Source organism: Crinia signifera, chromosome 8 (genome assembly GCF_055691185.1).
Source record: "Crinia signifera chromosome 8, ASM5569118v1, whole genome shotgun sequence".
NCBI lineage: Eukaryota > Metazoa > Chordata > Amphibia > Anura > Myobatrachidae > Crinia > Crinia signifera.
The window spans coordinates 75,815,218-75,835,791 of NC_139224.1; the positions used below are offsets into that span (position 1 = coordinate 75,815,218).

Here is a 20,574-nt window from a genome sequence, read left to right on the forward strand (position 1 = left end):
GGATCCCGGGATTGAAAAAATGCCCCGGGATTGGCATCCCTAATTGGAATGTTTTATATCTTGATTTGGACCTTCAGCCGCATTTGACAAAAAAAATAAAAAAATTGTATACAAAAAAGCAAAAAACATCAAGAAAGAACTGGTTAAGAGCTTTATACTAATAATAGAAGAATGCTGTGGCAGCTTCAAGAAAGGATTCAATTATTTGCTAAATGGCACTGCTTGTAAAAATTATGGCAACATGTCTACTGTTGCTATATAGACTTTCAAATCAAACTGGAAAACAGTACAAAATTAACCAAAAAGAATCTTGCAACTCAGAAGAAATTGTTTATCTATTGGAATGCATGTGTGGGGGCTGCAATACGTGAGACAAGCCAAAAGAGAAGCAAATATACACAATATAAAACTAGTTCTTGTGACCCACAGCATTTCCACTCATTTTTTAGATGCTCATAATAAAAAAATAAAAAACAGTTTTAAAAAGTTTCTAGTGACTAAACAAACAAGAAACTGGAGAGGAGGAATTATAGCACATATTAAAAAAAAAAAAAAAAAAAAGACCATGGATTTTTATTTTTAACCATTGGTAGTTAAAAATGGATATAAATGACTGATTTTACACACCTATCAGTAGAACACAGATTTTTATATATTTTCTCTATACATCTTGTATTTGATATAGAGAAAATATGTAAATATAGCAGTAATTGCTTGATCATGTGGTTCCCTCAAAAAATAAATAAAAAAGTGGTCACTTCCCTTTCTCTAAATAAAGTTTTTTGAAATTATTAAATAAAGTTTTGTATAAATAGAGGAAAAGGAAGGGTTTGTCTATCCTTGAAAAAGTGTAGTACCTACACAAAAAGTGTTGGTGGCCAACGTACACAGGGATACATTGGAGAAACACTTGCTGCAAACTTCCACTAAGATGGGACTCACGCCAGGCACTGCGTGCTGAAATCCAGAAGCAGACAGCGCTGCTGTGATTGACAGACAGCAAGGTTCTCACTGATGGGACTCCTACAGTTCACTAACATCTGAGCAGGACATAGCTTTGTCCAACTACTAGGGAAAGTTAGGGTAAGCCAGTCAACAACTGTATTTAAGAAAAAAAAAAAAAAACAGAAGTCTGTTCACCTTATTTAATACCCAAAAGGGCTGTGTACATTTTTATTATAAAATGGGTGCTTACACATTTCATTAAGTGCTTTTTTTAAATTACATGGCATATATTTTATTATAAATAGCAGAGCTTGGTCATATCAGATATGCAGAATTCTCTCTCTATATTACTGCAAACAGGAGGTACTTTTGAAGGAGCTTCCAGATTGGAGCATGCAAATAGGCATCCTTGATGTCCAACGACATGAGGAACCTCCCCTTTACCTAGGCTCGCTATGATGGAGTGCAAAGATTACATCTTCAACCTGAAGACAATCAGAAAAGGATTCAGATATTTCAAATTTAAAATCTTGATCCTCAAGCTTGGTCAGGCTTCGTCTGACCAAACAGGTCAATTGAGCAATATCCTTGGTTTCTTTGTTGAGATGAAACAAGGAAAGTAACGTCTGTTAACGATTTGTCTATGGCTCCCTGCACCAGCTGAGGTTTTTCCTCTGAAACTGAAAAACCCATCTTGAAGAAAGTAGGTGGAGGTATGGTATCCTACAATCTTCTTGACAAACTGACAATTGTTTACCATTGTGCCTTAAACACTAACCAATTATAACACCTAAGGTAGAATTGCTGCAATTCATCCCAGTGGTTCTCAATGGGGTTAAGATCTAGGCCAGGCAAGTCCAACCTGGGGCCATCCAGTTGTTATGAATCTACACATCCCAGCATGTCCTGTCATAGTTTTACCATTCCCTAATAGAAAACTATGACAAGGCATGCTGGAATATGTAGTTTCACAACAGCTGGAGGGCCACAGGTTGGACATGCCTGGTCTAGGCTCTGAGCCGACCAGTTCATCCAGGTTACCAAAATTTTGTAAATAAAAGCTGAACCAGTCCCAAAGCATGCTGCCACCGCCTCTATGATCAATGTAGCATGGGATCAAACATATTACAAACCACAGTGGCTCAAGTACTGGTCTTTATAAGACTGATGGACCTTCTGTGGATAAGTTTAATACATTTTATGCTAGGTTTGAGGAGGGAAACAAGATTCCTCCAGTTAATGTTTTTGAGTCAGATTCCCCACTGGAATTATCCGCAGTCCGATTGTACCTTCGGCAAATAAAGGTCAGGAAAACCTCCGGTCCGGGTGGTATTCTGGGTAGGGTCTTACGTACAATTGGCAGGAATTTTTACAAGGATTTTTAATCTATCATTTTATTGTGTTGTTCCACAATGCTTTAAAGTTACTACAATTGTTCCTATCCCCAAATCCGCAATAGTATCCATGTTAAAGGATTACCGCCCAATCGCTTACTACACTTATTATGAAGTGTTTTGAGAGAATGGTTTTAAATTACCTTAAGGGTGTTATTCCAGTGGGGTTTGAACCCTATCAATTTGCATATAGGGTCAAATAGATCCATTGAAGATGCGGCCCTGTCTGTTCTCCATAAAATTTTATGTTAGACTGTTATGTGTAGACTAGAGCTCTGCTTTTAACACAGTAGTAGTGCCTGCGGTGTTGATTGCAATGGGAGATTGGTCCTATGCGTGACTGGCTGTTGGACTTTCTAACTGATTGTCCGCAGTCAGAATGGGTTCAACTATCTCATCTGAGCTGGTCTTAAATGAAGGTGTCCCCCAGGGATGTGTTTTGAGTACCTTTTTATATTCATTGTATAACTTGGATTGTTTTTCAGAATCAGAGTCCAACCTCATTGTTAAATTCGCTGATGCTACAACAGTAGTGGGTTTAATTAGTGAAGGGGAAGAGGACTGTTATAGAACGGAGGTGCAGCAACTGATAAAATGGGGAGAGGCTAAACTTACTCTTGAACATTTAAAAAAAAGAAAAGAAAAAAGAAGAAGAGGTGGTTATAGATTTTAGGCGACCTAGGAAATCCACCATTAGACCACCATCTTTAAATGGTGAAGAGGTGGAGATGGTCAGTAAAATAAAATGTCTAGGTATTACATTTACTGAAGACCTTACATGGTCTGCGCATACCGCCATAGCGGTTAGAAAAGCCCAGCAACACCTCTTTTTCTTGCGGAGACTGGAGACTTAGGGCAGTGGGGTTATCTAGGTCAATACTTGTGAGTTTCTTCTGCTGTGTAATTGAGAGCCTATTATGCTATCAGAGTATGGTATGGGAATTTAAAGTGTTCTGACCCTGGTTCCTTAGACAGAGTAGTTAAGGCTGCAGAAAAAAATATTGGCCAACCCTTGCCTAGGATGGCAGACATTTTTTCTAAAAGGAGTAAAATTAAGGCTAATAAAATTATTTTATATTCTAGCCACCCTGGTCATTCTTTTTTCTCATTGTAACCTTCTGGAAAACAATATAGATGTTTAGGTTGCCGTACTAGTCGGCTGCGTAACAGTTTTTTTTCCTTCTGTTGTCTCAAGTTTGAATCAGAGAATGTGATCTGTGAGTATTTCCTCTTTAAAAGAAATGCACAAGTGAAATTCCATAAATGTAATAGTGACCATAATGATTTGATTTGAGGTATATCTGATCTGAAAAAAAAGTGTTATACCTTCCCGTACACGTCTGCTTGCAGGACCACAGCATTTAGCTTATGCAGGGGTGTCCAATCACATTTGTCTACATAGTGAAAATCCTGGTGCCTGAATAATTAGGTATATGAAAAAGAAGGCATACACATGCAGTGATGTAAAACGGATGATTGGCATCTGAGTGGGTGAAGAGAGGTGCCTTTGGCATACAGCTGAGGACAAGGGACATGAAGAAGGGGGAAGGGATGGGGATAATAGCATACCACCCAATAGGGCTGCAGAAGCCAGGACTTCTGCATGCCGAAAACTGCTAACCACTTCCCTGGTGGTCTAGTGGCAGTATCAAGAATACCGGGTTCCACTAACGGTCCTGCTGTATGTCCTTTTAGACAGCCTCAACTGTCTCCCGATGCACAGAGAATATAGCTACCACAGTTCTAATATACTTAAGAGAACATTAAGTCCACAGAACTCTTACCTTGTAAGAGCAGCATGCAATTCTTCCTCCTTTTTAGCAAGTTGTATCTTCAGTTCAGCAATTTGCGCTTGCAGCTCTGCAATCTGATCATGCAAGTCTGTAGAATCTCCCTCTAATTTGCGACGTGTCTTTTCTAGCTCTTGGCGTTGCTTCTCCTCTCTGCGTAAACGTTCTGCAGAGACATTTGCATACATATTAAGTGAACAGAAAAATATACAAATGTATCAAAGATGTATAAATAAAAAGAAGTCAGATGAGTTTTCCTGGTTCAACACTTACAAATAAATTCATGCCCACATGTACATAAAGATCTCTTTAAAAATAGCTTGTGCCTAACATCAAAACTATGTAAAATAACACTTTCCTTTATGGGAACACCTACCAGATACATATAATGAAGACATTTTTTTTTAATTTCACATAAATTGAAATTTGATGACAACCAGCGGGATGTGTACCATTTTGTTTACGGCTAGGGTACCCTTCCTATACCACAGATTATGGATGTCTGCCATCACCATGGCATAGTTTAAATCGATGTTTACCGGACACCTAATGTTGGCCCAATCCATTCCCTAAACTTGCGTCAAAGAGCACGTAAACTAAAACGGATTGCTATAGAAGATAAGCCAAGTCCAAATCAGCCAAGATTTAGGGGGGTATTCAATCTTCTGGTCACGGCAGACGAGCTGGCTCACCTGCCGTGACCCAGTCCCGTTCTCGGTCAGCTCGACCGAGAACATGCAGGCGGGATTCAATGTCCCGTCTGCAGCGGGGCGAGAAGGGGGCGTGGCCACGAGTTGCGGCCGGGAAGTGACGAGCTGCAGCCGGCAGCTCGTCACTTCCCGGCTGTTCTCGGCAGAACGAGCCCGACAGCTAGAGATGTCGGGCTCGTTCTGCCAGGAAACCCTGTTCAATGCTGTCGGGGAAGACAGCATTGAATAGGGCCCGTCGAGCATCTCTTCCACGGGAGTTGCTCGACGGCGATTGAATATCCCCCTTAAAGTACCAGGATTCACATAAGACAAATCTATAAAGCCCAGTGTAGATCCAGTGGATTAAGGCAATAGAATGTAAGTTTACACTATTTTGGGCTAGGAATATTAGCAAGGAGGAGGTAAATCCTTCTTGTATTGAATTTAAATATGTTGAATTCCACAATACGAAAAAAAATTGTAGGATACCACTATCTATTTATTTAAAGGTGGAGGTGCTCCCTAGAGATTGATATAATATAGCCAAGAAGAAAGAAAATAACTTTTTTTTGGGCACAACTTATTGACTTAAATATATAACTTAGTTATACATATAAAATGAGTTGGGAGCCAACTATTAGAACAAACACACATACAACACAGAACTTGCACAATGTCAGAAATAATGACAAATTGTAGCCCGTGCTACAAATATTATTGATCGGAAGCAGAGGGGCTTGAGATTGTAGGATAGCGAACTAGCGATAATATATTTTTACTAATGCCCGCACTTCACAATAGCAATATGTAGAAGATAGGAGATGCAGCCTCCAGCAAAGCAAATTTATTGTAGCTCACAGCAATGTTTCAACAGAACAATGTTGTCATCAGGCGAACTAACAATCAAGTGAACACACTTAAATATCAACAATTGCCACATGAGGCGTTGGTGGAACTCACGCCCAACCTCATGTCCCATCATGATGAGGTCAATCAAAATGTAGCATTGAACACCCGGTATGCTGTACTCGGTTGCTACTGAAATATACCTTTTGAAACCCTATTAACTATATATGGGCTATATTAGATGTTAGCTGCTGGCTATTATTTTTTCCTTTGCTGTGAGCTGGAATGAATAGATGGTTTGTCATTCTGTAATAAGACCATATGTGATTACGTATTATATTGAGGATATAGATCGATATAATATATATATCCTCAATATAAATACACAATCTCATATGGTCTTATTACAGAATGACAGACCATCTATTCCTTCCAGGTCAAAAAATAACCAGCAGCTAATATATCTAATATAGCACATACGTGACTAGTAACCACAAATAACGTGAACTCTTATATTAACGCATTTAAACCTATTGCTTATTGAGCCCCTTTGGGCTAACAGTATTAAGTATCATAATCCAAAATGACTCGAAGTAAGTTTACCATGATCACTTCTCCTCATGGATGCCGGCAAGTCATCGGTCATTCTATACTCAATTGATGTAATTTGTTGCTATTTAAGTGTGTTAACTTGATCGTTAGTTAGCCTGAAACGTTGCTGTGAGCTAAAATAAATTCACTTTGCATACGATAGTAGAGAAAGATCCAGCCTTTTGTATATAAATTGTAACAAAGACCTATTCCAGGACAGCGTTCCAGCCTGGCTCTATGAAAGTGTTAAGGTGCATACACACTAGGCGTTTTTGCCCTGCGTGTAGGAGCGATGTTAAAGTCTTTGTCCAGAAAAAAAACTATTGCCAAGTCCATACACGCTGAGCTACAATCATTCAGCACAAAACTGGGAATATCCCTCAGAGGTCTGAATACCTTCTTAAAGGCTCAGCATGTAGGGAGAGAACTTTGTAGTTGAAATCTGGCCCTTGGATACATTAGCCTGATATAGCTACTGAAACAGCTAACTTGTGAGCACATTCTACTCATACATATACAGACAGGATTCTTATATAAAGACAATATTCTTAAAAGGGGGCAGATTACATATACACCTCAGGCAATAGCAAGTATTGACAGTTCTAGTGATTATAGGACTAAAGCTAGCCATACATACACAGATTGTCAGATCTGGTTGGCTGGCCCAAAAACCTGGTAATATCCGAATGACAATTTGTTAGTTTTCCAGCATTTCGAAGCAAGTGGTCAACTCATTTGCAGGCATCCATTACCAGAGTTTTGTTCCAGCCAGAATGGACAATAAATCTGTAGATGTACAGTATTAACACAACAGATTTGAAAAACATCTGAACACCAGTGGATTTCATCCTTTTATACTGCCTACTAAGCAGTGGGATGAGACCCTGTGTTATAGCAGTATCTTAATTCCCACCACATCATCCCCCTCTCTAGCATTACAAGGATGGGGGTGGACGGGTCTGTTGGGGAGACAGAGGGAGAGGAGCTAGTTACACACTACAAAAAACTTAAAGTGCCCAGCTCCACTAATCCCTTACGTATACACAATCGTTAATGCTCCCTATGGATGAAAAAATAAAATCAATGCTCTATAGCAATGGTTCCCAAACTGGGGTACGTGTACACTGTAGAATGGTTGGGCGTATTTGAAAGTATTGGTAATTGTGAAAGAACAGGAAGAATCTCCCGATTGCAGAAGTCTCCCAATGCCATGGAGATGAACCAAGTAATGTCAGATCTGGTTCAGTATCTCCTCGTGCTTTTGCCCTACCAGCAATCCACTAGCAGCTACTCCTGCTGTTGTCAGACATCAGGGTTCACATGCCCCGCGTTGAAATGGGTGAAGGAAACCGCAGCATTAATCCTAGTTAATAACAAGAAGCACAGAGACCGTATAGTCAGCGGCCAGAGAGAGGGGCCCTATTCCTAACTGAACACTAATCCTTAATACAAGGACACGCATAACTCACAATCCACGGTACTTACGAGTTGAGTGGCAATTTCAAATTAAGAGGGGGTACTCAAGCGAAAAAGACTTATCAAGGGGTACGTGAGGAGAAATAAAAAGGTTGGGAACCACTGCTCTATATCACAGAACGTGACATTCCTTTGTTTTTGTAGGGAAAAAAAAAAAAACACTTTTACCTTCCAAGTCAGAGATCATGGTTTCATGCTTGTTTTTAAGTTTAGCTAGGCTCTTTGATTTTTCTTCTTCCTCTGCTAGGTTGGTGGTAAATTCTGCAATTCGATCTTCAAGCAGTTTCTTCTCCTACAAAACATGAACATAGTTACATAATAGGTAAGGCTGAAAAAAGACTTGCGTCCATCTAGTTCAACCTGGTATAGATATCCATTGCTGATTTGGTAGGTTCTGATATTTTACAGACAAATTATATTTCTTATTTGTACCCATGGATGTTTTTCTCCAGTAAATGTTTGTCCAACTTTGCCTTGAACGCATTTAATGAGCCAGCCGTTACCACCTCTCTGGGAAGGGAGTTCCAGAGTTTGACTGTTCTGACCGTAAAGAAATTCTTTCTACTAGCTGAATTAAATTTTTTTTCTTCTAATCTATACTCATGCCCTCGTGTCCTAGATTTCTTTCTAGTAGAAAAGAGGGTGTGTGACAGTTCCTCATATTGGCACTTGATATACTTGTACATGTTGAGCATGTCCCCCCTTAAAGTCTCTTTTCTAATGTAAATAGTCCCAAATTGCTTAATCTCTCCCCGTAGCTTAAATTCTCCATTACCCTAATAAGCTTTGTTGCTCGCCTTTGGACTTTTTCTAATTCTATGATGTCCTTTTTATAGTGTGGGGTCCAGAACTGCACTCCGTACTCGAGGTGAGGTCTCACCAATTGCTTTATACAGTGGCATAATTACCCTTGAGTCCCTAGTTTCCATTCCCCTCTTAATACATGCAAGAATTTTGTGGGCCTTTTTTGTAGCTACATTACAATGGGCACTACATCCCAGTTTGCTGTCTATTTGGACTCCTAGATCCTTTTCAAGTATGGAATTACCCAGTTCCTCTCCGCTAAGGTTGTAACTTGCACACTGGTTGTGTCTCCCAAGGTACATAACCTTACATTTATCTACATTGAACCTCATCTTCCATTTTTTTGACCACTCATCTAGAATTGCAAGATCATTTTGAAGCATGGTGACATCTTCTGATGATTTGATGACTTTGCTAAGTTTTGTATCGTCCGCAAAGATGGATACATTGCTGAGTAACCCTATCCCAATATCGTTAATAAAAATGTTAAACAAAATGGGCCCCAAAACCGAACCCTGGGGCACTCCACTTAGTACCGGTATCATATCTGATACGGCACCATTCACAACCACTCTTTGTTCTCTATTACATAGCCAATTCCCTACCCATCTGCAGATATTTTCACCCAATCCTAGGTTCTCCATTTTATTAATCAATCTCTTGTGTGGGACAGTATCAAATGCTTTAGCGAAATCTAGGAAAATCACATCTACAGCATTTCCATTATCGAGGTTTTTGCTAACCTCTTCATAGAACCCTAGTAGATTAGTTTGGCATGAACGATTTTTCACGAACCCATACTGGTTAGTACTGAGTAGACGGTGATGATCTAAATATTCCTGGATACCATCCCTTTAAAATCCTTCAAATAGTTTACCCACAATTGATGTTAAACTAACGGGTCTGTAATTAGCGGGATCTTCCTTTTTTTGAATATTGGCACTACCTCTGCTATTCTCCAATCTTTTGGTACTATACCTGACGATAGTGACTTGCTAAAGATATAATGTAGGGGGGTAGCTAGTTCATCCCTTAATTACATTAAAACCCTCGGATGAATCCCATCTGGCCCTGGTGATTTATTTGTTTTGAGTTTGCTTAGCCTCAGTATTATTTCCTTCGGTGTGAAATCCACAATGAGATCTGGCTTATTTGTCCCGGTTGTGGTAAATGTTCGTTCCACAGTCTGCTCTCCCTTAGTAAATACTGATGAGGAGAACTCATTTAACAGTTTTGCTTTTCCCTTGTCCTCAGTAACACTTTTTCCACTAGCATATGTTTTCCTTAAACGTTTACTATTTATGTATTTAAAAAACTTCTTTGGGTTGGTTTTGCTTTCAGTGGCTATGCACTCTTCATATAATATATTAGCTGCTTTGATTACCCCTTTACAAGTCTTGTTTGATTCTTTGTATTTTGCGAACGCCTCCTCATTCAAGTTATTTTTATAGAATTTAAAGGCTCTGGTTTTATTGTTGATAGCTGACCTTACTTCTTTGTCCAACCATGGTGGCTTTTTTTTTGTTGAATTTACCTTTAGTTACTTTAGGAATGTATTCAATAGTTAGTGAATCAAGCACCTTTTTTAGAGTATCCCACATTTCCTCTGCATTTTTTCCCTCCATAACCGTTCCCCACCCAATTCCTGTTAGGGCTTCCCTGAATAATTCAAAGTTCGCTTTTCTGAAGTTTAGTATTTTTGCAGATCCTTTTTGATGTAATTTACTGAAGTTGATTTCCAGTGAAACCATATAGTGATCACTGTTCCCTAATTGTTCAATTACTTTTATGTTTGAAACCAAGTCTGTGTTATTTGTTAATACTAAGTCCAAGAGTGCCTCATCACGAGTTGGAGTTTCTACCGTTTGTGTAATAAACTGGTCTTTAAGTAAGCTTAAGAACCCATTGCTTCTTGCTGATTTACCTGTTTCGTTTTCCCAATCAATGTCAGGTAAATTAAAATCCCCCATAATTAATACCTGACCCTGATTTGATGCTTGTTTGATTTGGTTTAAAAGAAGAGACTCTTCCCTTTTGTTTATATTTGGTGGTCTATAGCATACCCCCATTATAAATTTGTTTTTTGAACGATAAGTAGATTTTTTTTTTTTTAAGTAGTCACATTCACATGGCGAATCTTTAATCATGCACTGCCGCAAAGCCATTTACAGACCGTTTACCAGTGCACCTCACCTTACTCAGCTTGCCAGCCTGATCCTCCAAAACAATTACATCTTCTTCCATCTTCTTCACTTTTGCTTCAATTGTGACTTTTTCTAGTTGAAGCTTCTGTCTGGCTGCTTCTTCCTCCTCTAGTTGCTCCTCTAATTCCTACTCAACAGTAAGAACAAAAAAAGGAAACATTTGTTTCTTCACTGCCCTCTTCAAGTACAGTGAACATACGACCAAACAGTTGAATTGTAACAACAGACAATATGGACATTACATTAGCTGTATTAAGCCACTGAAGTGCACAAAACAAATACAGTACATACAAATTGGACCACCAAGTGAGACTTTAGCAGATGGCTGGCTTACCCAAGGGGCTCTATGGAGCTGTAGTGAGACAAACTTTATAAACGGTTAGGGGTATTGTTACTAACATACCCCAATGTTCTGTTGCATTTTCTTCTTCTCTGTTTGCAAAAGTTGGCATCGTTCCTCTTCCTCTTCTACCCGAGATTCTAAGTCATGTAATATTTCTTCTAATTCCTGCTTTTTGGCTGCTAAACGAGCTCTCATTTCCTCTGCCTCCGCACAAAGTTCCGTCTCTGCTTGCAATTGTTCCTGCAGCTGAATTTTTTCTTGCTGAAGCTAAATGAACCCCACAAAAAAATAAGAAAATGTTACTCTGCCATATTACAACTGCAAAGGCTTGTAAGAGTATGCAGGTCATATGCCTCCAATCACCATACTCAATATATAAAACCAGACACGACAGCCAAAAAACTAATTTGACACTGGATAAGGTTTTCATGGTTACAGCTCGAAAGATCAAACGAACCCTGCTGAAACAGGTATGAGTCATAGGGTCGACCAAAGGAAGACCAACATGCATTGGGTGGATCACTGCAGGTAGACATGACCTTAGGTTGGCACGTAAAAAAGGTAGACATGGGCTTAGGGCAACATGGGACAAGGTCACCATGTTTTGTTTCACTTTTGTCCCGAATGTCAACATGGACATCTTATCTGTGCAGTGTGTCCATTTGCCATGCTTCAGGCACAGTGCCTCGCCACACTATTCTACTCTCCATCCACTCCCTAGCTGATGGTAAGGCATGAAATATCACCTGTCGGCACATTTCGGCTCAAAAAAAAAAAACCACACACACGAAAACCACATGTCAACCTTTTGACTGTCGATCTAATTTACCGTATACCGCGTAAACAGTAGGAGTAGATTTATTGTACACCAGTCTTCTAGATTAGCCTACATTACCTGAATCTGAACATGCTCCATTTCTGATAATTTATGTTCAGAGAAAGTTTGAAGGTCTTTCACTTTTTGAAGTTCTACTTCCTTTGCAAGCAGTTCTTCATCAAATCGGTTTGCTTGTAGTAGTGGCTTAACCTAAAGAAAAAAAATGGTTGCAGTTTCTTAGAAATCACATGGGCTAGGTCTTCACCACACCCAACACCCTATTAAATCATAATGGTCATTTTTGCACTAGAACTCCTTTCTGTGACAGGCTATATAACGTGCGACTTGCAGTCCTGATTAGAACCGATGTGAGGGTAAGTGAAATAAGACCATCCTGGATAAACCTAAATGCTCGCCCAAAAAAAAAAAAAACCCACACGTGTACTTTTGTTAACTCTAATTGATGTACACTGGGGGACATGGACTATGGGGTCTCTAGAGCTTGGCCATTTTAAAGTGCTCACTTAAGCACCATACACACTAGAGGAAATTTTAAAAGATATCCCTAAGAAAGCCTTCTGAGCCATATCTTTGTAAATAGTGTCTCAATATAGCCAACTATGCTCCATCTTGCGCATCGTTAACTGTCCTGCCCATCTACTGAACATGTGGGTTGATTTTAGCTATATAGCCAATGAGCCGCATGTTCAGAGTCCCACGATATTGTTCAGTGTGTGCACTCAAATAGGCCGGTCGCAGACGTGAATTATGTATTCCATGCACCGCACACATAAATAAAGCTAGCAAAGGTCCTTGTGTAGAAAAAAGAAACCTGCAGCAACAGAGCTGCTCATAGTTGAAGAAACAACTCATGACTTACCAACAATTTAATAGTGTCAGTATTGCAACTTGAATGGCCAAAATTGAGCCACTGGGATTACTGTAACCTGCTAATACTCTCCAAAATGTTCCCACTTGAGCACTTAATACACTGGCTACTGGGGAATGCAGAGGGGAGGTGGTTAGGTATCTTAAAGTTAAAGTGTCAAACTCAAGTGGTCACCATCACAACCCCATGGACCAGCGCCTTGCTGCAGGAGAAAATGTGTTGCAATCATAAATGGGGCACTCCATTTAGGAACATTTTTATTGTTTTATAATAAAGTGCTGTAACAGTGCCCAAAAGCACCAGTCATTTGCAGCATTGCAATTCTGACATGCAGAAGATGTGCAGACAGGTTCTGCAGATGAGGTAAGTAGCATGGAGGGGGGAGACCTCAGTATAAAAAAGGATGGGAAAAGAGCATCACTGATTGGGAGGGTCCGTGGCACAGATTAAAGGATAAAAAGGTGGTATGAATGCAGAAAGAATGGAGCAAAAGACTGAATACAGCCTAATATACACAGCAGCATGGAGGCCTATAGGTAAAAAACATATATATATATATAGATGCACACCGAGTTAAAGTATTATACTTTCAGGTGTTTGTAGGTGCTGAATATGTATACTGAATAAAATTGATGTATGGAGGGAGATGGATGGTTTAGGGAACGAATTGTAGGAACAAAAAAAAAAAATAGATATGTACTGTATATAAAAAGCAAATGTGCAGCTGGGATTGGAAGCATTTTTAGCCTGAAATCACAGGATCCTGTTAAGTCAGATATTGCCCACCACAGTAATTACCTAAACCGTATGAATTAGATCTACATATTTGGTCAAAAACGATCTGCTTTTATTGACTCATCGCTATCCAAAAGTGTATCACCTGCCAGAGCCTTCTACTAAATACAGGGGGGGGGGGGGGAATTCTCTTAAGAAAACACTGGTCGCTTCTCAAACTGATGTCATGTCAAATAATGGTCAGCGTATCAAAATGAGAAGGTTATCCCAATTTTCCACAGGACATTCATAAAAATTGACTAACGCTGTTTTCAGACAGTAGCGGCCAAATAACCCAGCATTTACCAGGCATTTGAAGTGATGGGTTATTCGGTAGTGCGCAGTAAGACCCCTTTCACACAGGAGAACAAAGCTCTCGATCCAAAATTTAGATCCGTAAATTTTCTCTATTGCACGGGGGTTTCTTAAACTCCGGGTCAGAAACCTGGCGTTTAAGATCTGGATTGAGCCTGTCACAGAAAAAAGGACCAGTGTATTTAATAAAATTTCCAGGTGAAACTGCTTCACCCGGGAATTTTGTTTGCTGTGTGAAAGGGGTATGAGTCTCAGCATTTTTACTAATCTACAGTATGAGATGATCCATCCCTTGATGGAAGACCCGTTGTTGTCAAGTTACCAACAGAAAAACCAACAAGTTACCCTCTGTGCCAGAAGCAGAATGCAAACCCTGAAATGGAGAATTGTTTGATTAAATCTGAGAAGGCATTGACTTACACAACCAAGCAACATTACCTCCATGAACAGATTCCATTCAACATAAATAGTTTAACTTCTCATCTTGAACCAGTCAAGTCATTTTAGTTTTGAGCAGTTTTATATATGTTAAAATTTTTCTGAAAAGATCCATTTGCCTTTTTAATTAGAGCTTCTGTAAAAATTAAAAAAGACTGGTTGTGTTGCCCAGCCTCTTTGTAACATGTAAATGGCTTTTCACAAGCTATGACCTGTTACTGGCATTCTTTCATATCAGATAGTGTGTAAATATTTGCTTGATTTTACAAGAAGATGGATCTTCTGGATTGGGGATGTAAAATCTATCAATTGGAAAATCTGAAGTAAACCTGAACCAATGACACTTAAGAGCTATATAAAAAGTTTGCTAAACCGTAACACACCTTGGTAAAAAGTCTCCACCACTGCCAGTTTCTGAGCTTCAGGTAGGCTGCACAATTCCTTTGTATCACTTTCATTGCAGTAAGTTGTTGCTGTCGTTTGCCAAACGCCCTGCAAACATAGTACCACCACAGCACTTGTCAGATAAATCAGAAACTTTGTATTTTTTTTTACAAAGGCAAATATACTTAATTTGAAAATATAATCTGTAAGATTGCTTAAAAAGAGCCCCTAAACATTTGATTAATAGGTACTGGTTTCCTAGCACGGCCACACCATCGATTTCCATCGGGGTGGTCGTGTCGGAAAAATCGCGTCAATCGCATCGCATGCGATTTGGTCCGAGCCCGAAGCGTGGCGAGCATAGCGAGCCCCGCGTATAACTTCACAGGTATACGCGTGCGCTCGCCATGTTAATGGTCCCGACCGACGTGATGCCCGCGATTTTCACTTTGACGGCAAAATAGACCTGATTTCAAAGGAAATCGGGTCCATCGCGGCCATCGCGTACCTTAACTTAAGGTACACGATGGCCGCGATTGTGGCCGTTCTAGGAAACAAGTACCAATTAATTTAATCAACTTGATATACCTACAACAAACTGAAAATCTCCAATACCAGTGTTTTGGAAATTATATTTAATTCATAACACTGGAGAAGAAATTTATTTTTCTGTTGCATATTTTTCAACCGTATGTATTTTTTTTCAATGGCGATATATATGAAATTAGTTTATGCCTCAACATGCATTTTTTGGGATTTGTTGTTAAAGATAAACACAGGTGTGTTGAATGGGCCTCAAATTCATGTCCTAGTTAGTCTTCCACACAAAATCCTTGTCTTGTACAAGGAGAAGACAGCATTGCTATCTATTGTGGAAGTACAGTTTTTGTTCTTAAAAAAGGTGACCACTAAGGAGGTTTTGGTAAAAATATTTTTTTGCAACATGACTAAAAAAGGAAGAAGGAAAGGATGCACACTTATTAAACCTATAAATGGAGGCCTGATATCTGCAATCATATGTAGTTTAATCTGCAGGAGTGCAGTACAAGACGTAAACCTTGAAAAAGCCCTTGTCTGTGGTGAAACATGGTTGGCGGCACAGAGCTTGCTAATGCCAATATTTTTTAATAGAAATGTCTAAATCAATAGAAATGTATTAAGAATGTGAGGGTGAATTAGTTAGAAGACTAGTTGCAGTTTACTATTGGTCCAGATAGAAACTGCTAGATAAAAGGAGAACCTAGTTAACACCTAGCCTATGTGACACCATCCAGATTGTATACATAATCATTAAGAAACATATACAATATATGGTTTTCTAAGTTAGCTATATGTGATCTATAACAAGGCATATGGTAAAACATTCACCTGAGATGTTGCGGAGAACAACAATTCATTATTTATAAATTAGATATAGAACATATTACATGTACTCAATCTAGGTGGTGTGTTAACACTACAATCACATATGAAATATTTATAGTTGTTCTCATTCTACATTTGTCTAATTAGGACATTTATATGAAGATACTGTTTCAAATGCTATCTTACTAGTTTAATAAGAGAAACAAATGAAACCAATACATATTCTTTGAGATCTTTTTGGGCTCAATGACAAGAGCTTTGAATAAAGTAACAAATTACAATTCAGCAATAAGCTCAGAGACCTAAGCTCAAATCCCCTATTAACACAAAGCAGGCCAAGAGACAGCGATTATAACACTATACACACCCCCTTTTTTTTTTTTTTTTTAACTAAACCAAAAAAAAATCAGTATTAACACGAGTACACATTGAACTCCATAAGAAAATTATCCTTAGGTGTGCATCCAGCATTGCAACCTTTTCCGCTCGTTCCACATGACTAAAAAGAGAGGTCACCTTCATCAATTTCCCGAGAACATTGGGGCCATTCGTAATGAATAATAGCAGAACAGGGCAAGAAACTATATGGCCTGGAGCAAGTACACAAATGCAAAAACTGGAAGTGCAAATTCTTCCCGGAATAATTTTATTGCATACGGTGATGCTCCTGCATGTTTTTGTGACTACATTAAGTATATTTTTTGCAAAGATGGAATCCAAGTAAGTATCCATCTTGATTTGTATTGGGGGGGGGGCGGACAAGCAAATTATGCTTACCAATAATTCCATTTCTTCGTAGAGATCCATGGCAGCCATACTTAGGGATATTCCCCTTATTCCTATGATTAGACAGTGATTTTTTTGACTAGACTCCACCCACCTAGGGTATACAAGTCCACACCTCCCCTTCCTCTGTGTCTTTTGAGTGTCTCCTTTAAATGGTCTAGAGAAAAAAAAAAGGGAGGGATCTTTCTTGTGGCTGCCATGGATCTCTACGAAGAAATGGAATTATAGGTAAGCATAATTCGCTTGTCTCTTCTATGATCCCATGGCAGCCATACTAAAGCAAGAAAGGGAGGGAGACTTAATCAATGCAACTTATTTATTTAAAGCACTCCAACACATTTTCCCCAAAGTGGGCTGAAGGAATGTCCAAAGCATAATGCTTTGTGAACGTGTGTACAGAGAACTAGGTAGCAGCTTGGCATAGGTCTGTCATCGATGCTTGAGCCTTCCTAGCCCATGATGCTGCCATGGCTCTTCGAGTGTGCTTTAACGACCTGAGGAGCTGGCTTTCCTTCTTGCTCATAAGTGAATGTAATGAGATTTCTTATCCATCTAGCAAGCGTCTGTTTAGATGGAACCATTCCTTTTCTTCGACCTTCTGGTATTATATATAAGTGTTTGGACTTTCTAATACCTTGTACTCTTTGAAGATATATAGAGATGGCCCTGACCAAGTCTAATGAGTGCAGTTCTTCTTCAGGAGTATATGGATCCGCACAGAATGCTGGTAGAATAATTTCCTGATTAAGGTGGAACTTTGATACGACCTTAGGTAAGAAGTCTGGATGTGTTCTTAACAAAACTCTGTTTGGGAAACAAATCAAACTAGGGCTATTCTGCCCATAAAGCCTGAATTTCAATAATTCTTCTGGCAGAGGTATTGCAACTAAGAATAGGACTTTCCATGACTGAACCTTTGTCCTCAGCAGAATGGACATTTCTAAGGGTGCTCTAAGTCCATTCAGAACCACGTGCCACCATGGATTTTCTTGTTGGTCTGATTTTCTTAATAGCCTTACAGAACCTGATTACCAGATCTTCTTTGGCTAATCTTTTAAATCGAACAAGACACCAAGGGCTGCTATTTGATATTTTATAGTAGATACTGCAAGCCCCATATGAAACCCTTCATAAAATAAATTGAAGCAGTTGAGTAGAAACTTCTGCCATTGAAGCAGAGACTCCATTCCATGACAACTTAAGCCATTGAGGATACTTTCTTCCTAGCTTTCAGTAATACTTCAATTACTTGATCAGATACACCAGTTTGACTTAGAGGTTTCCTCTCAACTTCCAAGCCCTGAGACCAAATGGACCTGGATTTGGATGACATATTGGACCCTGCCTTAACAATTCTGATCTTATCGGTAATACCATCGGTTTCTCCACTGCCAATTTCAGAATCAATCATCGGGAACCACGGCTCCTGGGCCAAAAGGGCAGGATTGCTATAACAGGCCGTGTCCTCAAGAAAATACTGCTGGAGGACAAGGTAACAATCAGTGGAGTTGGAGGAAACAGATAGCCTAGATGACAATCCCATTTGACTGAAAATGCATCTGTCACTAGTGCACCAGGTAGATAAAATCTTGCATAGAATTTCTCTACCTTGCAATTCATGTGGGTGGCCATGAAATCTATTTCTGGTTTTCCCAACTTCTTTGTCACCATCTGAAAGACTGCTGGGTTGAGTGCCCATAACCCCGGCAGAATGTCTCTCCTGCTCAGGTAATCTGCAATTCCGTTCTCCTTTCCCGGAACATACATTGCTAAAAGTGATTTCAGATTCTTCTCCGCCCAAGGTATAATCTGTTTCATTACTTTCATAATGGACCTGCTTTTGGTACCCCCTAGATGATTCAGGTGTGCCACTACTATTGTCTGACAAGAACTTTAAATGTTGGTTCTTCCAAAACTTTCCTTAAGTGACAAATTGCTTACCACACTGCCAATGCCATCTTCCTTGTATTGTGAGATCTGCCATATGAGCTCCCCACCCTGACAGACTTGCGTCGGTAGTAAGGTTGACATATTGGGATAACTGAAGATTTGTTGACTTGAACTCGAGGTCTTGAGACCACCAGATCAAATGACTCCTTCACTTCCTGTCCCAGAAACTCTTGCACGGTGGTTTCTCGACTCTCATATATATGGTAGCATCTTCCAAATGGTAGGCAAGCAAACTGAAAGGGACGGCCGAACAGATGAAATCGTAAGAACTTCCTGTGTTCCCGATCTATCGGGATGTGATAGTATGCATCTTTCAGGTCCAGGGAAGCTAGATATTTGTTCTTCTTTATCCCTGTTAATATAGCTGATAAAGTTTCCATTCTTTTCTAAGTACAAGTTCAGTTTTCTTAGGTCTAGGATAGACCTGAACCCTCCTGTAGACTTTGTGACCAGGAACAGATTGGAGTAGAAACTTGTTTTACATTGACTTTCTGGAACCGGTTCTACTGCTTTGAGATACAGGAGATTCTTCAATATCTTCATTAAACTTCAGTCTTTCATTTTGATTTGCCGGCGACCGAGACCTCATAAATCTGTTTGGCACTTTTGATTGGAACACCAAACGATAAGCTGCTTTTATAATTGATAAGACCCATCTGTCTTTCACGGACTCCTCCCAACGATCTGCAAATTCTAAGAGTCTTGCTCCTACTTGCAGGTGATCCATATAGTCATTGCTTTCTATATCCTCTTGTTGAACCACGAAAGGAACCACGGAAAGCGCCAGATCTTCTGTTATACTGTCTACCAGGGCGATAACTGCTTGCCTCTCTAAATTGCTGTCTAGATGAAACTGGAACAGAAAATTTGTTCTTCTTATCCTGCGGAAAATGCAGAGACTTGCCTCCTGTCATTCTGTGGATAATCGTGTCCAACTTTGTAACGAAAAGAAAGTTTCCCTCAAATGGTAAAGAGACTAGACTGTTCTTTGAGTTTGCGTCCGCACTCAAATTTCTTAACCAGAGGGCTCTTCTCGCTACTACTCCAGTGGCCATAGCTCTTGATGAAAAGGAAACCATGTCAAGAGATGCTTCACATATAATTAATAGCCTTCTGCATAATCTCCAGATTCTTTATGAAGGTATTGGCGAGAAATCTTCTCCTCCATATCTTTATGCATTTCAGTACTCCATAACCTTAGTGCTCTGGCTGAAGAGGCTACTGCTATTCCAGCTTTAAAGGAGATGGATGATGCCAAGTGAGATTTCTTTCATGAATTTTCAACTCTCTTGTCCATAGAATCCTTAAAGGACGCGCGTCCTCAAGGGGAATGGTCATTTTAGAAGGGACTTAACTACTACTGCATCTACTTTAGGTACTTCACACCAACTTCTTAACTGTTCATCTTTAAAAGGATACATCTTTTCCATTCTAGGACTTCTTTCAATTATTTTATTCACTGAAGACCACTCCTTAGATATAAGATCTTTCATTACCCAGTGTACTGGAAAGCATCTTCCTAACTTTGCTCTATCTTCAAACAGGATATCCTGATTATCATATCATGATCCATACTGCTCACAGGACCAAAACCGCAGACTGAATGATTCCAGCCCTGCTCTAGCCGGCCTATATAGTTAGGAACCGGAAGTGATCATTTTCCCTGTCACATGACACATACAGGGTAAAACCCATATCATTGCGCCACCCTCCAGGCGTCTTACCCGGAAGTCTCTGCATGCCGGAAGTCTTCAACACACGCTGAATGCGTGTC

General features: G+C 39.6%; 1 protein-coding gene across 2 annotated transcripts in view; it reads right to left on the reverse strand.

Moving 5' to 3' along the window:
• MYH9 (myosin heavy chain 9) overlaps positions 1-20,574 on the reverse strand; it is a 111,647-nt gene that overhangs the window by 39,732 nt on the left and 51,341 nt on the right. For both annotated transcript variants that reach the window (XM_083156678.1, XM_083156677.1), the window contains exons 20-25: positions 14,699-14,807; positions 11,978-12,109; positions 11,143-11,349; positions 10,729-10,866; positions 7,900-8,023; positions 4,124-4,295 (exon numbers count right to left, since the gene is read on the reverse strand). In XM_083156678.1, coding sequence (XP_083012804.1) covers positions 4,124-4,295; positions 7,900-8,023; positions 10,729-10,866; positions 11,143-11,349; positions 11,978-12,109; positions 14,699-14,807 — 882 coding nt within the window. The remainder of the gene's footprint in view (positions 1-4,123; positions 4,296-7,899; positions 8,024-10,728; positions 10,867-11,142; positions 11,350-11,977; positions 12,110-14,698; positions 14,808-20,574) is intronic.